This window comes from Mustela lutreola, chromosome 4, assembly GCF_030435805.1.
Source record: "Mustela lutreola isolate mMusLut2 chromosome 4, mMusLut2.pri, whole genome shotgun sequence".
NCBI classification, from domain to species: domain Eukaryota; kingdom Metazoa; phylum Chordata; class Mammalia; order Carnivora; family Mustelidae; genus Mustela; species Mustela lutreola.
In genome coordinates this window covers 39249511-39262889 of record NC_081293.1, presented here as the reverse complement: position 1 = coordinate 39262889, position 13379 = coordinate 39249511, and the positions used below count along the sequence as shown (strand labels likewise).

Below are 13379 nucleotides of genomic sequence, written 5' to 3'. Positions count from 1 at the left end.
GCCCCTAAAGAAACTCTTCCATGACAGCACCACGAGACGTACGAGGAAGCTGCCTGAGGTGTGGCTTGCGACAGCCAGGAATGAACGACGGCCCACCTGTCCCTCCGCCGGAGAGTGGGCGAGCCTGGTGGTTTGCTCCTACCATGGTGCACTGTCCAGATGCCTAACAGATGGATGGCACCTATCTGTGTCAACTGGCTGCCCTCAAAACAGAATAATGGGTGAAAAAAGCAAGCCATGAAGAGATTATGTGTTATAAATCACAAACCATTACACTACACGCTGCTCTGTCTGAGTGCACCATCTACATCTGTGCAGTCACAGTAAGAAAAGAGCAGTGCGTGATGAGCTGTGTGGGCTTCTCCAACGGCCTGCCTGGCTCACTGAGGGCCGAGGGCCAGCTGGACCTGCAGCTTGCTGACAGACGGGAGACGGTTCTTACTTCACTTCCAAACTCTCATCTGGAACCCCGAGAGTTCAAGAGAAAGAGGAACCCCTAGATTATGCAGACGATGCAAAGTTCAGTGTTTCCTGAACGGAAGGAGAGGAATGCGTCTGAAAAGGACAGATGAGTGGAAGGAGGAAGAAAAAAACGACGATTAGATCTAAGAAAGGGGAAAACTGTTTCCCCAGAAAGTTCTTGGCCCCATTTTCCTAGTCACAGCCCTATCACTGTGAAACAAACACACCCCTGGACTGACCACTCCTTAGGAAAGGGGCATTTTCCAAAGGGTGTTCCACGAAGGACTTGTTCTGCTGGAGGCTAAGAATTATATGTCAGATTCTCTCGGGAAACACTGGACTAAAAAAAATTAAGCACAGTCCACTAGCACAGAACTTTTCAGAATTCTCATGCTTATGTGCCCTGGAAACCTCCAGGAAGGGCATGGGATTTCTTGAACCTGTCTTATCTTGAGGACAAAGTTCTGGGACAGTGCTCCAGAGCACACTTTGGAAAATACTGAGTTAAGACAACGTGCCTGTAAGACTAATTTATCAGCTGGTAACATCTTAGTCTGAGTTACAGTGGAACTGATAAAACTTGTCCACTCACCTAACAGGATACAAACTAGCCCGATTCTCTGAAAGTTGGTTAGCATCACCACAGTCTAAGATTCCCTCTTCCCACAGGGCCAAAAGTACATGAAGTACTCACTGTAGGGGTTTTGGCAGGGGTGGTCGAAGTGGGGAGGAAAGCTGAGGAAAGAATGTAGAAATAACAACTCTCAAAAAGTTGAAAATAGAGCTACCCTACAACCCAGCAATTGCACTATGGGGTATTTACCCCAAAGATACAAATGTAGAGATCTGAAGGGAAAACCAAATGTTTATAGCAGCAATGTCCATAATAGCCAAACTATGGAAAGAGCCCAGATGTCCATCGATAGGTGAATAGTTAGAGAAAATGTGGTATATACACACAATGGAATACTACTCAGCCATCAAAAATGCAATCTTGCCATTTGCTATGATGTGGATGGAACTAGAGGGTATTGTGCTAAGCAAAGTAAGTCAATCAGAGAAAGATAATTATCATGTGATCTCACTCATATGTGGAATTTCAGAAACAAAACAGAGAAGCATAGGGGAAGAGAGGAAAAAATAAAACAAGATGAAACCAGAAAAGGAGACAAACCATAAGAGACCCTTAATCATAGGAAACAACTGGAGGGGATGGAGGTGGAAGGATGGGGTAACTGGGTGATGGACATTAAGGAGGGCATGTGATATAATGAGCACTGGATATTACATAAGACTGATGAATCTCTGATTTCTACCTCTGAAACCAATAATACCTTATATGTTCATTAATCTAAATTTAAAAAATTTTTAAAAATGGGAAAAAATTTAAAAAAATTACTTCAGAAAAAAAAATAGAAATAACAATCCTTTAAGATGGGAATGGTGGTGGAGAGCTCCCAGACAATGCCCTGTGCACTGTGCCAAATACACAAGTCTCAGTACACATCCATATGGTGTCTGAGCTGAGAAGCTCACACACAAATGTCTTAAATCACAAATTCATAAATCTTAACAGTACTCATATAATCTGATTACCTTCCGTTACCTGATATAAAGCCATAAAAGTTTTATATAAACATTTTATTATGAAATTGAATATATGAATATGTGTACGTGTATATGTATATATATGTACAGATGCATGCAGAAAAATGCACGCATCTATATAACCAACATCTGGATGGAGAATCAGAATGTTACTGGCACCCCCACACTGCACCTGCTTCCCACTCACCATTCTCCCTTTTATGAGAATCATTTCCTTGTTATTATTTATTGTTCCACTGCTATATAACTCTCCCTAAACAATGTAATTCCAAACTCTATGGAAGCCATGTTTGGGAGGGGAAAGAACATTAATGTAAATCCAAGCTTTTGCTGCCCAGTTCCTCCTAAATGCTGAAATGGTTGACCTCAACTTTTCTCCATAATGTTCTTTACCATCTCTGCCTGGAGTGGTGGTCAGGGGTAGCTTGAGGATTGGGGAGCCCTCCAGGGAACTGGTGGCTTGGCCATTATTTGTCAGCAGTGGTCGGCCATAACCTGTGGGCACAGTTTTTTTTATAGCCATTTGTCGTAACTCACCGATACTGTTTCTGCCGTGTTTCCAGCTCTTTACGTCTGTGCTGCTTGAGAATGTGAATTTGGTCATCGCAGGCCAACTTTGCTGTGAGGAAAGGGCAGGACTGTGAGAAGAGCCACAAGAAGAAGGGTAACAACGTTCAGTACTTGGGTTTCCCTCACATCCCCTGCCTGTGTGCCATCTTTACCTGCCTCAGAATACCCTCCCCTATTCATACTGAGGACACTGGGACTTAGGGAGTTTGAACAGCTTTGCCTTTGAACTTTGCCCAAGGTCATATACCTAATTAGTAGATTTTCAACACAAGATTCAAAACCTGTGCTCTTAGCCACTCCCATTGTAAAAGACAAATCCAGTTGCCCCTCTTTCTGCCTGCTCACTCATTAAGCTGGGGGCACTCGGGGCCCTGAGAATCACATCCAGCCCCGGGCTTGGTTATCAGGTGTTATGGGGGCAGGCCGTTGATCTGCTGCCTCTCTCCCGCAAGCACTGGGTATATAGCAAGTTGTCTTAGCTTCCTCACATGTAAAATGGAGATAATAATGCCTATTTTGGGGGTCATGATGGGGATTTTGGGAGTACTTCACACAGTGCTTGGCACCCAGGAAGTGGGCACAATAATTATTATTATTGTCCTTATAATCATGATGGACCTGAGCTGCTTCTTCCTCCCTCTAGCCCAGATTCAAAGGTGTCTTGGTTCTCATTTCAGGAGTGGGGCAAGTAGCTTAAGGGCAAGGTCAAGCTGCTCAGGGCCTTTAGAGCAGGAGAGGCTCATTACTGATTACCCTTTATACATACATACATATATAAATATATATATATTACTTATATATATATAAATATTATATATTTAAGGTAAATCCAGTGAACAGTTAGTGGGAGCCCAGACTAGCAGGATTTCAGAACATCTCCTGAAAAGGGGGCCTATAATAGTGCTTCACCAGCTCTGTGGTTTTTAAAAATGTCCATTCCATCACAGACTGATATTTTTGTAAAATGCAATAAAAATTAACTACGGGAAAAATGAAATAAAAAACAAGCCAAGGACATTTAAAACAAAGCCCGGTCTTTATTATAAGATGCAACAGTCACAGGATAATCCTTGCAAGTTACTATAAAAGCTTGTAAATGCCTACTTTCAGTCTCTGTACTTATCTCATTAAAGACCAACACCCACCAGTTCTTAGCCCACACTCAGAACCCCTTCTGGCTGAGGCAGATCCAGTCCAGGGCTGGAACTGGGGCCTACAGAGGAAGATCAATAGGGCACCTCTTTGTTCTCCAGTGGGGATGGAAAGTCATCCAGTAGGTGCAGCCTGAGTGAAAGGCCAGTGAAGGCGAGATAAGTATTAATTGTAACAATAGCTGTCCCTGGCTGTAGGAGACACTGTCGTGGGGACTCGACATTTATCATTTCTAATACACCTCTTTCTCTGGCACCTGGCTCTGAGAAATTTGGTCTCTTCAGTTCCAGTGGTATGAGTAAGTCAGAACATGTGAAACTGCACGTGCCAAGTTTCAAAAGGTGTAAGCTCCATTTCTCCTGGCCCTGAGGGTGTTGGACATTTACTGCAGTGACTGATGGAACTTTGGGGAACATAGCAGGTGACTAGGTGACAAGACCTAGACTAAATGCCCCAAAGCTCGGGAGTGGGGGTTGATGCCAAAACACTGATATGAGTGCCTTACTGAAGCTATCTTTCCACATAGGTGTTCTGGATACCCAGGACCACAGTGATGGGCCTCTGACCATTACGTTCACCCCAGGTGCCATGGGAAAGTATTAGATGGCAGAGGTTACCATGTCACTCATGGGCTGGGCCCCTTCATTTCCAAGTTGTCCCAAGGTTGGTTGTTGTGCTATGTCATGGATTAAAGATGGCCATAAATTCCTTGACATTCTTTCCATTAGGAGGTGGGGAATGTCCCCTTTGAGTCTGGGTATGTTCTGTGATCTATTCTATCGCTTGGACCAATAGAATATGGTGGAAGTTACCCTCCACCAGTTTCCAGGCTTGGGCAGGAAGAGACTGTCAGTTTCCACCTCCTGTCTCTTGGAGTACTTGCTCTTGGAAGCCGGCCACTGCATAAGAAGTGCAACTATCCTGTGACCGCCAAACTATGAGAAGCCCAATGCCATAGAGAAAGCTTCAAGAATGAGATTCCAGGTGGAAAGAGAGGCCAGGGAGCCCTGAGGCACTAGGCATGTGTGGGAAGAACCATCTTAAAAGTGAGCCTTCTAGTCCTTCCCCCTTAGCTAATGCTTCATGGCTCACAGATAAACTGAGATTTCTAACCCATAAGATAATGCACAGAAGAAAATGGCCATTTAAAGCCTCCAGACTGTTACACAGCAATCGATAAGTGGAACAAACTGGATGGATAGCTCCTAGGTGTCCCTCCAGATCTACCTTGTCTTGTCCCTGAAGACCCTCATCTTGTCCTTGATGGGAATGAACTGCACTGATGGGCTTCATACTGGGTTAGCCACTGGGAACCCTGACCAGGGAGAGGAGGGTGTGGGAGAATGAGGAGAGGACATAATTCCCCAGATCCTCTCTCAGAACTTCCCCAGTGTCTGCACCGGTGATGCAGTGTCTGCATCTCTGCTGGGAGCCATAGCTACTCCCAAGGGAGCACCGTCTCGAGGACACTTCCCTTCTTGGATTAATCTGGCTTTCCTTCTCTCCCCTCACACTACCAGGACTAGCAGTGCCAATGGCTTCCACACTGGTGTGCTCCCCTGCACACTGGTCTTTCTAAACACCCTCATTTGAATGGGCCATACTTTTTTTGCTGGGAAGGGATTTAGGGTATGCGGGAAGAGGGACCGTCCTACCAAGACCCTGGGTGGGAGTGGCAGGAAGGAGACCAGGAGCTAGTGTTTTTCAAATACTAGAGAAAGAGAAGAACCTTGTCTACCACTGTTCATATTCTGGCCACCACAAGACAGAGTGAATTTTGTGATTTTTTTTTTTTTTTTTTTTTTTTTTTTTTTTTTTTTTGTCATGAGGCCAGGAGACAAAAATAAAAAAAGCTTTCTAGCTCCACTCACTCAGTTTGGAAATATTTTTAAAATTTGGTTTCTTAAATTCCATGTGAGAAGCAAGGGGATGTGGCCTGATAGTTTAAGAACATGAAGTAGAAAAGAACTTCCTCCTCTGTCTCAGTTTTCTTAGATAAAAAATGGGGGTAGTAATCATTTCCATTTTACCTTCACCTTCTGTGAAGAATTAATGATCTAGTGATAGGAATGCGCTTTCGACTAGGAAGTAGTAAACATTTTATGGGTAAAACATCTGTCTTCTTCCTTATTATTGTAGTGGTACACAGCTTTGAAGATTTCTCATTCGGGTTTTAGAGTGTGAGAAAACTGAAGGGCCATGACTTGAAGTCAGATAGAATTTTGCCAAGGCATGGGTTTGACTCCCATACGCTAAGAGGCTAGTGTGGAGGGGGGAGTCATTCAGAGGGCGAGTGGCCTTAGCTGACCATTGCCATCCATCCCTCTCTCTGTTCCTCCACAGCAGGCCAACTCCCTATCTCTTATGAGGAATGCTCTTCCAAGGAAGTGCTGGGTTGGGGTCTGTACACTGGAGGATCTTGCTTAAGAGGGTAGATTTTAGGTTCTTTTTTAGCAAAATGTAGGACTTCTGGTTTAACAACTGGTGACAATGACTGCCGGGTCTGGCCATGGCCCCTCCAGGCTGGCACTTGGGACACTCCTATCAACCTCCTCCCCTCCCAGACCTGTGTGGGATGCCCTGGAGCCCAAGCCCCACTATGACCCCCAAAGAGGAAAACTGGAGAATTCCCCTGGAAACTGCCCATCTAGGGAGATGTCCTGCAGGCATGTGCTATGAAGGACCCTCCGGCAAAAAGGGAGTCATAAGCTTGCCCCTGAAGGACAGCAGCACAAATGGAAGACAGCTGAGCACGCGGCCAGGGGCCTCTCCCTCCACCCTCTGCGTGTGGGGCTTGTTAGTACCCCGAGGAAGGTCACACCACCTGCCGGTGCATGGAGGCTCAGAGCAGCAGTGTTGCTATTCCCCTGAATACAGTTCTTGGAGGAAGGAGGGCCTGCGAGGTCCATCCGTCCCTGGGAAGCTCCGGAGTGGACACTCACCGCGTCCGTCTCTCAGGACGATCTCGCCCTCGCCGGTGATCCAGCGGTAGCATGGGAACTCGATGTAATCTCCGTAGGGCGTCTTCAGCGTGATGTACTTCAGGTACCAGTCATCGTGGAGCCAGTATTTGCGCTTCTCGATCTTGACCAGCTGGATTTCGCCCAGTTCTTCGTCCACTGTCACATCATAGGAATCAACCTGAGAGGAGAAAAAGGCAAATCAGATTGTTTGGGGGTTTCCTGAGTCTTTGTATCACCTCTTAGTTCATTTAGCTAAGACACTGTCTGAATGCCTGCCCTTGGCAAGGCTCCATGCTGCACCTGGGAGACACACGGGGACAAATCCTGGCTCCGCCTTTACGGAGACAGAGGTTTAGTGAGGGATAGATGGGGACATTCATCACATTCAGAGTGGGACATTCTTCTGTCTGCACATGGTTCGGGCTGGAAGAGGGGAGACTCCAGGGAGGGATGCCCTCTGCTAGGCTGTGCTTGGTAAGAGTCCCCTGCAGCTGCCCCTGCTCACAATGAGGGCAGGGGGGCAGCTGGCCTTCCCGCCCTGCAGGCTGGAGAGGGCAAACTAGTCCTTGCATGCTTGGAGGCCCTTTACATCTTACAAAAGGCTTACTGACAATTGCTATGGACCCCTACAATGACGTGAGGATGAGGGGCAGTCATGACTGTGTCACAGACGAAGATATTGAGGCTTACTAAGTCCCACTTCAGCTACTCATTGGCAGAGATGGAGTTCTAGTCTAGACCTTTCCAGTACAGCTACTCCGTGTCTCCCTTGTTCTCTGGGGAGCAAATAACTGAGCGAAAATGAAGAGCCTCAGGTATAAGAGAGGTTGCACAGATACACATCATCCTAGGGCATCCTCTGTCACTGAGCCACTGAAGGGTTAAGAAAATCAGATAAGCGGTACCCATGAGATCTGTGGGAGTGGTGGGCTGAGGTTGGTCTTGCTGCTAGAAGGTGCCACCGTAGGCCCTGTGCAGACGGCCCAACAGGTCCCTGAGCTGCTCAGTGCTTTGTGCTGCCAGGCTCCTGACTCTGGGAGATGGGCAGGCAACCCTTCCAAGGCTCTGGGGTGATCTGTGTGTCTGCAACTCTTGGTGGCAGAGGAAAAGGAAGCAAGAGAGCTCAAGCATTACATCGGGTGTTCTATATACTAGCAGGTTTGGGAAGCCCTGCACTCGGTACCCCCCCACCCCCCGCCAAGGTACTTTCTAAGCCGGATTTCACCAGTCCTTGAGCTTTTTCATTGGTGGCAGAACCTAGAGTTCTCAGTGTGATAGTGAAGTAAATGGAGGGCCGAGGGATTCATCCTGCATGTGATCCCATGGTCTCTGTCTCCAAACTTCTCCCACCAAGCTGCCAGAGGAACCCCAGGGAGGACTTCCTAAGAGGAATGGGAAGTTGGGTATTTTTAGCAAACCTCTTGGCTCTGAGTGCAGTGAGCAGCTCGCATGCTGCGGTTACTGAAGATGCCAGACACTTGTGGTCAGAAAGTGGAAGTCTCTTCCCTGTGCCCTGTGGTCTGGGCCTGGGTCCTCAGAATGTTTCTGAGGACCAAGGAGCCAGTCCTCTGTGCTGGGGTGACATTTCTTGGTCCCTAACAGGTGCACAAGCATATCTGTGCTGCCAGAATGCACCCTCCTGCAAAGTGAAAGAACCCTTCTTTCCCACAGTGTGTCAGTGGGAGAGCAGAATGCATAGGTGAGGTCACAGACAGCACTGACCCCCAGGCTGCGGGACTTCAGCTGAGTAGTTTATCTGTACTGCAGGGTGCTAATCCCTTGGGAAGAAGCCAGGAAGCCCCAGGGTGCAGGAGTCCCAGTAAAGGGCTGGAGGACCCAAGGAGCTGGGAGGAGAAGAGGAAAGGAAAGACACAGCTCTTCCGGGGTGACTTCTGGTGTGGGAGAGAATGGAGACCCCTGAGCGGAGGCATCAGTAGGCCAAGTGGTAAGGTTTCGGAGGTGAGGTCAATGGCGAGGGGAAGGAATGGGCAAGGCATTTATCTGTAGAGAACAGAGAGCAAGACTCCTTAGGTGGGGAATGCATATTTAGAAGGAGGAGGTTAGAGCCTGGAGCTCCTTGGGCCAGAGGTGCTCAGATGCTAAAGACGGACGTGAAGTCAGGGAAACATGCAATTCCCCAGCCTTATCTCACAGAAGGGCCGTTTTCTGATTTCACTTGTTACTTTCAATGCTTTATTGGTTATATGGTTTTAAGGCTTTTGAATATTTCATCCATGTGTTAGCTGGTCACTTTTTAATTTCATCTTTATATGAGCATTTTTAGAAAGGTTTTGTTTCTGTCCCAGATCCCTGTTGTTGCTGGGACAAGAAGAGGGATCTCTCTGCTCAAGCAGAGACAGAAGAGAGACCTGAGGCCCAGCCTGGGATGCTTTTCTTGGTGGAAGCTAATGAGGGGCTGAGCAGGGAGAGGGGGATGTTGTGAAGAAGAGAAGAGGGAACTCGGGGTGGTGGGGGGTACTGGAAGACAGAGCGAGAGTGAGAAATTGCAGCAGAAAAGAAGAGAGAAATGGGGGACACTGGGGCATGGTGGGGACTAGGGAGTAGAGGAAGGAAGAAAAGGAGGAACAGGAGGCAGAATCTAGGAAGAGAGGACAGAGAGGGAAGACGGGGAATATAGATGGAAGTTCATAAGGAAATGTTTATTCTTCACTAATCAGTAATTCTTATTATTGAGGAAGAGTTATCCTAGAGTGTTTTCATAGAAATTAATAAGGTTAACATTCCCTGAATATATGAGGGGTACATAGAGTTGTAAGACTTGTCTATACTCACTGAATATATTCAAGGACAATATATTAAACACTTCTGTATTGTCCCTAGCTTTCCTAAGAGTGCTGTCTTGGAATGAAAGTGGCTCAAGTGACTTCCCCGAGATCTTTGGATCAAGAAAAGTCATCCCATCTGCCTTGAACAGCTTTCAGGTAAAAGAAGTAAGGAAACAAATCAATTTTCCAAATTTGCCCAGCCTCAGGCCAGTCTCTAAGCTGTCTGGGTCCATGGTCTGGGCATTCCCAAGCAGGCAGTGGGGAGCTCCTGAGGGAGAGACCATTTACAGGAGCGTCTCACCTTTGGAGAACTATTCCTAGTCCTGACCCAAATCAGTATGTGGAACTCTGATGAGGATAAGTGGGGCTCTGTAACTCAAATTGTGGAGAAGAAATCAGTCCTACTGTTTGACAGAATTCTGCACAGAGGTATGTGGGTGTTGATGTGCCAAAGACCTAGAAATGACTGAACTAGCTGGTAACAGTCCTTATTGTTGTGACTGTAACTGTTGTTAACCATAATGATTCGGACACTTTTCCAAGTAAAACGGGATAGCCAATTCCTCTAGACCAAGTATCTTCTCTAAGGGTTCTTTTTCACCTTTACCCAACAGGGACAGACTGTCCTTAAAGAGCCACTGGCTGGAGAATGGGGAAGTAACACTGGGCTGTGCAAGACAAAGTGTGGAGTAACTTTGTACCAACAGGAACTTTCTCAAAAGTGGATTTTTATCAGAGCCTTTAGGACCCAGCTGATTCCTCTGCAGCCTAGCAGCCTTCCTAACTCGCCCTCTCTCACCCTCATGGAAATGTGACATGCAAACCTCTCCTGAAATTTGCTTCTGGGGCGCTCACTGAGGTGTTTAGTCATAGTGTCATTTGAATGAAATCTCAAGGGGAAATAATGAACAGAACGGTGCTTTCAGCCCTCTTCTAATGACCCTGTTATGGCCACACCGCAGTGTCTTCTTTGGGTAGACTCTGCATATGGGGCACTCTGCGCTGCACAGCATGAGCACACTGGTGTGTTTAGAGGATAATGAGGCCCACCATGGCCCCCTTATGAAGGGAAAGTAGTCTGCACTCAGTCTTCCTCCCTGAGATGTTGGGAAAACCATGAAAGAATGGAAGTAAATGAAGGTGCTTCAGAAATGGCAGAAGGTGTCATCTTCCCAAGTGGACGTCTCATTGCCCTCCCTCCTACCCCACTGTCCTCAGGCCCAGTTCCCTAATGGGGGAACCCAGACAACAAATGGTTGTATTTATACTCAACACCTCGCTCTTCCTGAAGGGAGCTTGAGCTGGGCTAACATGCCGAACTTAGCTAATTGCCAAGTTGGCTAATAACATGGTTCTGAAGCTCTTAGGGGAAGGAATCAAACCCACTCCAAGTTTGGAAATGGGGAAAGGAGTGAACTATTATTTACTTACTGCAGCCTCTACCTAAAACCTACTTCTCAAATTTTATCCGAGAAGAATTCAGTTGAACCATATGAAATTCCTGGTTTTGTTTATCAAAAATTGTCAACTCTGAGCAATTTCATATGGTTCAACCCAATAATCAACTAATTGGCGAAAAGAACATTTAGTGAAGTCTAAATCTTTCTGGCCCAGTTCTGGAGCTGGGGGGTGACAGATGGGAACATTCCCTGCACACCTACCTAAAGAGTGTTGGGACCGTCAGAATAATCATACAATGAGCACTTCCTATGCACTTGGCAGTGGACTGGGCAAGTCACTAAATGCTCGGTAAAGACCATGAGCTGCCATGCTCACTGAGAAAGCCACGGGGCTGGAATTCCTGCCCAGGTCAGCATCAGGAGCTCACTTATAAATGTGGCCACCTGTGCATGGCCTTATATAGTACTTGGCAGCACAGATTAGCGGTACAGTAAACACTGGCTCCCTTTGCTCCCTGGACTCCCCCAGCTCCAGAGTATCTAGTGACAAGGAAGCCCTCCTTCCTCTTCTTGCTCCGCTGAGCCCTCACACCTGGGGCTCAAGTATTCCCTGGAGAATACTCTGTGGGGAGTCAGATATCTCCAGGTTGCAAAAGGCTTCTTGCTTGAGTTTTCTCGTTCTTACCCTCTAAATTCCGCTGGGGACCTGTCTGAGAATGCCAGGGACCCGGGTGTGAAGACACCTACAAATACCACTCTGGACCAGCAGCCCCGCTTAGGCTCACGCAGATTCCTGGACCAGCTTGAAGTCATCACTTTCATTTTACATTTGGGGAAACTGAGGTCCAGTGATGAGGCAGAGTGAACTAGCAGTGGTGCCCTAATTCAACCCAGGTCTCTGAACTTCCAGACCTGTGCCTTCTCCCCAAAGCTCGAGGCTGCTCCGAGGTGCCATCTGTGCTTCACAGCAGGGCAAGGACCGCACAACCCCCCAGACCCCCACACACCACAACCTGTGGAAGGAGCCCTATGAAATGGGGCACAAGCATGCCCACAGCACTTGCCCAGTTAAGGGACCTTTCAGAGCCTCGGAATCCTGTCTGTGAACTGGAGAGCAGACCTTGCACCTTCTCCTGGGGGAGAAGCTCCGCGCGCTGCAGACCTCACCCTGCAAGCCTCCCGCCCCGGAATTTGGGTCCCAGCCGCCCCGGACGTGGTCCCGGACACTCCCTTAGCCCGGTCCCTAACCACTCCAGCGGGTCCCGGGGCTCCCCCGGCTCGTTCTGTGCCGCCCCGACGGGGCCGCGGGTGTCCCCAGCCCGGTCGGTCCCAGCCTCGCGCCCCTACCGCGCCGCGCTCAAAGTCGTTGTAGAAGGGCTTGTCCAGGAGGTGCTTCTCGCTGCAGCCCGCAGAACCCACGAGGCTGAGGTAGATGTAGTCGTCGGTGCCAGCGAACCACTGGCTGCCGGTGGCCACGGTGACGGTGTAGGACGGCATGGCAGAGGACGCGAACTCCAGGAGCCTCGGTGCTGCTGGTCCACGCGCGTCCGCACAGCAGCTGCCTCTTCCCCCGCCCTCCGCCAGGCCAGACCCAACCCTCCCGGGACCCCGCAAGCCCGGCCCCGCCCCCGCCCGGACCCCTCCCCTCCCCGCCCCGCCCCTGCCGCTCTGAGGGCTCGGACTTGCTGCGGACGTGGTAGGGGTCGCGCGTTCCTGCTTTTCACCCCATGGGCCTGGTGTCTGTTTTAGCCGCCTGGGGACTGGGGACACCTCAGCTGCCGTCCCCTCACCCCTGCATCCGTTCATTCACTCACTCAGCCTCCCATTCATTGTTCTCACCCTGCATCCTTCCTTCCTGCCTCAGCGCCACGCTCCCGGAAGCCCCTAGACGACCCCTTAAAATGAGAGTCATGTCTACTCTCACCAGGTTCTGGTTGTGCCTGAGGCGATTGCCCATGCCATGGTTTCTTAGACTAGGGGTGCTCTGGGAGTCTACAGGGGAAAGGGGGACTCACCTGGGGACACCAGAGAGGCTTCTTGGAGGAGGCTACACCGGAGCTGAGAGTGGTATCTGGAACACAGACTTCGGGCAGCTCTGGGTTCTTCACAGGCTTGGCTGAGTGTCACCTGGGCAAGCTGCACGTGGGCACCCAGGTGAGTCAGATGCCAGCCGCTCTCGGACTAGGGATTGCCGGTGTACTGCGGGAGGCGGGGCAGCCAGAGCGGGCCAGGACAAGAAAACACAAGTCTGAACACCGGGGTGTTGTCTGGAGAAGGTCAGTGGACTTTGGGGGAAGCGGGAGGCTGGGGAAGGAGTTAGGCTTCCTTAGTGATAGCTTTTCGGGGGGCAGGGGGACCACTGGCTGGAAGTCCTGGGAAAGATGTGGACTCCACAGCAAGCATGTTCCAGACGTTATGGCTGGGAGTTGGGGAGCAGG

The 13379-nt window shown here is 48.9% G+C and overlaps 1 protein-coding gene across 3 annotated transcripts in view; it reads right to left on the bottom strand.

Annotated features, from left to right (window-relative positions):
* Positions 1 to 13049, bottom strand: part of ALOX5 (arachidonate 5-lipoxygenase) — a 41190-nt gene extending 28141 nt beyond the window's left edge. For 2 of the 3 annotated variants that reach the window (XM_059169594.1, XM_059169595.1), the window contains exons 1-3: positions 12289 to 12524; positions 6735 to 6933; positions 2608 to 2689 (exon numbers count right to left, since the gene is read on the bottom strand). In XM_059169594.1, the coding sequence (XP_059025577.1) occupies positions 2608 to 2689; positions 6735 to 6933; positions 12289 to 12438 (431 nt within the window). In that variant the 5' untranslated portion in view covers positions 12439 to 12524. Of the gene's footprint in view, positions 1 to 2607; positions 2690 to 6734; positions 6934 to 12288; positions 12525 to 12956 lie in introns of those variants that run through there. The other variant, XM_059169596.1, reaches the window with a different exon arrangement.
* Positions 13050 to 13379: the final 330 nt, after the last annotated feature.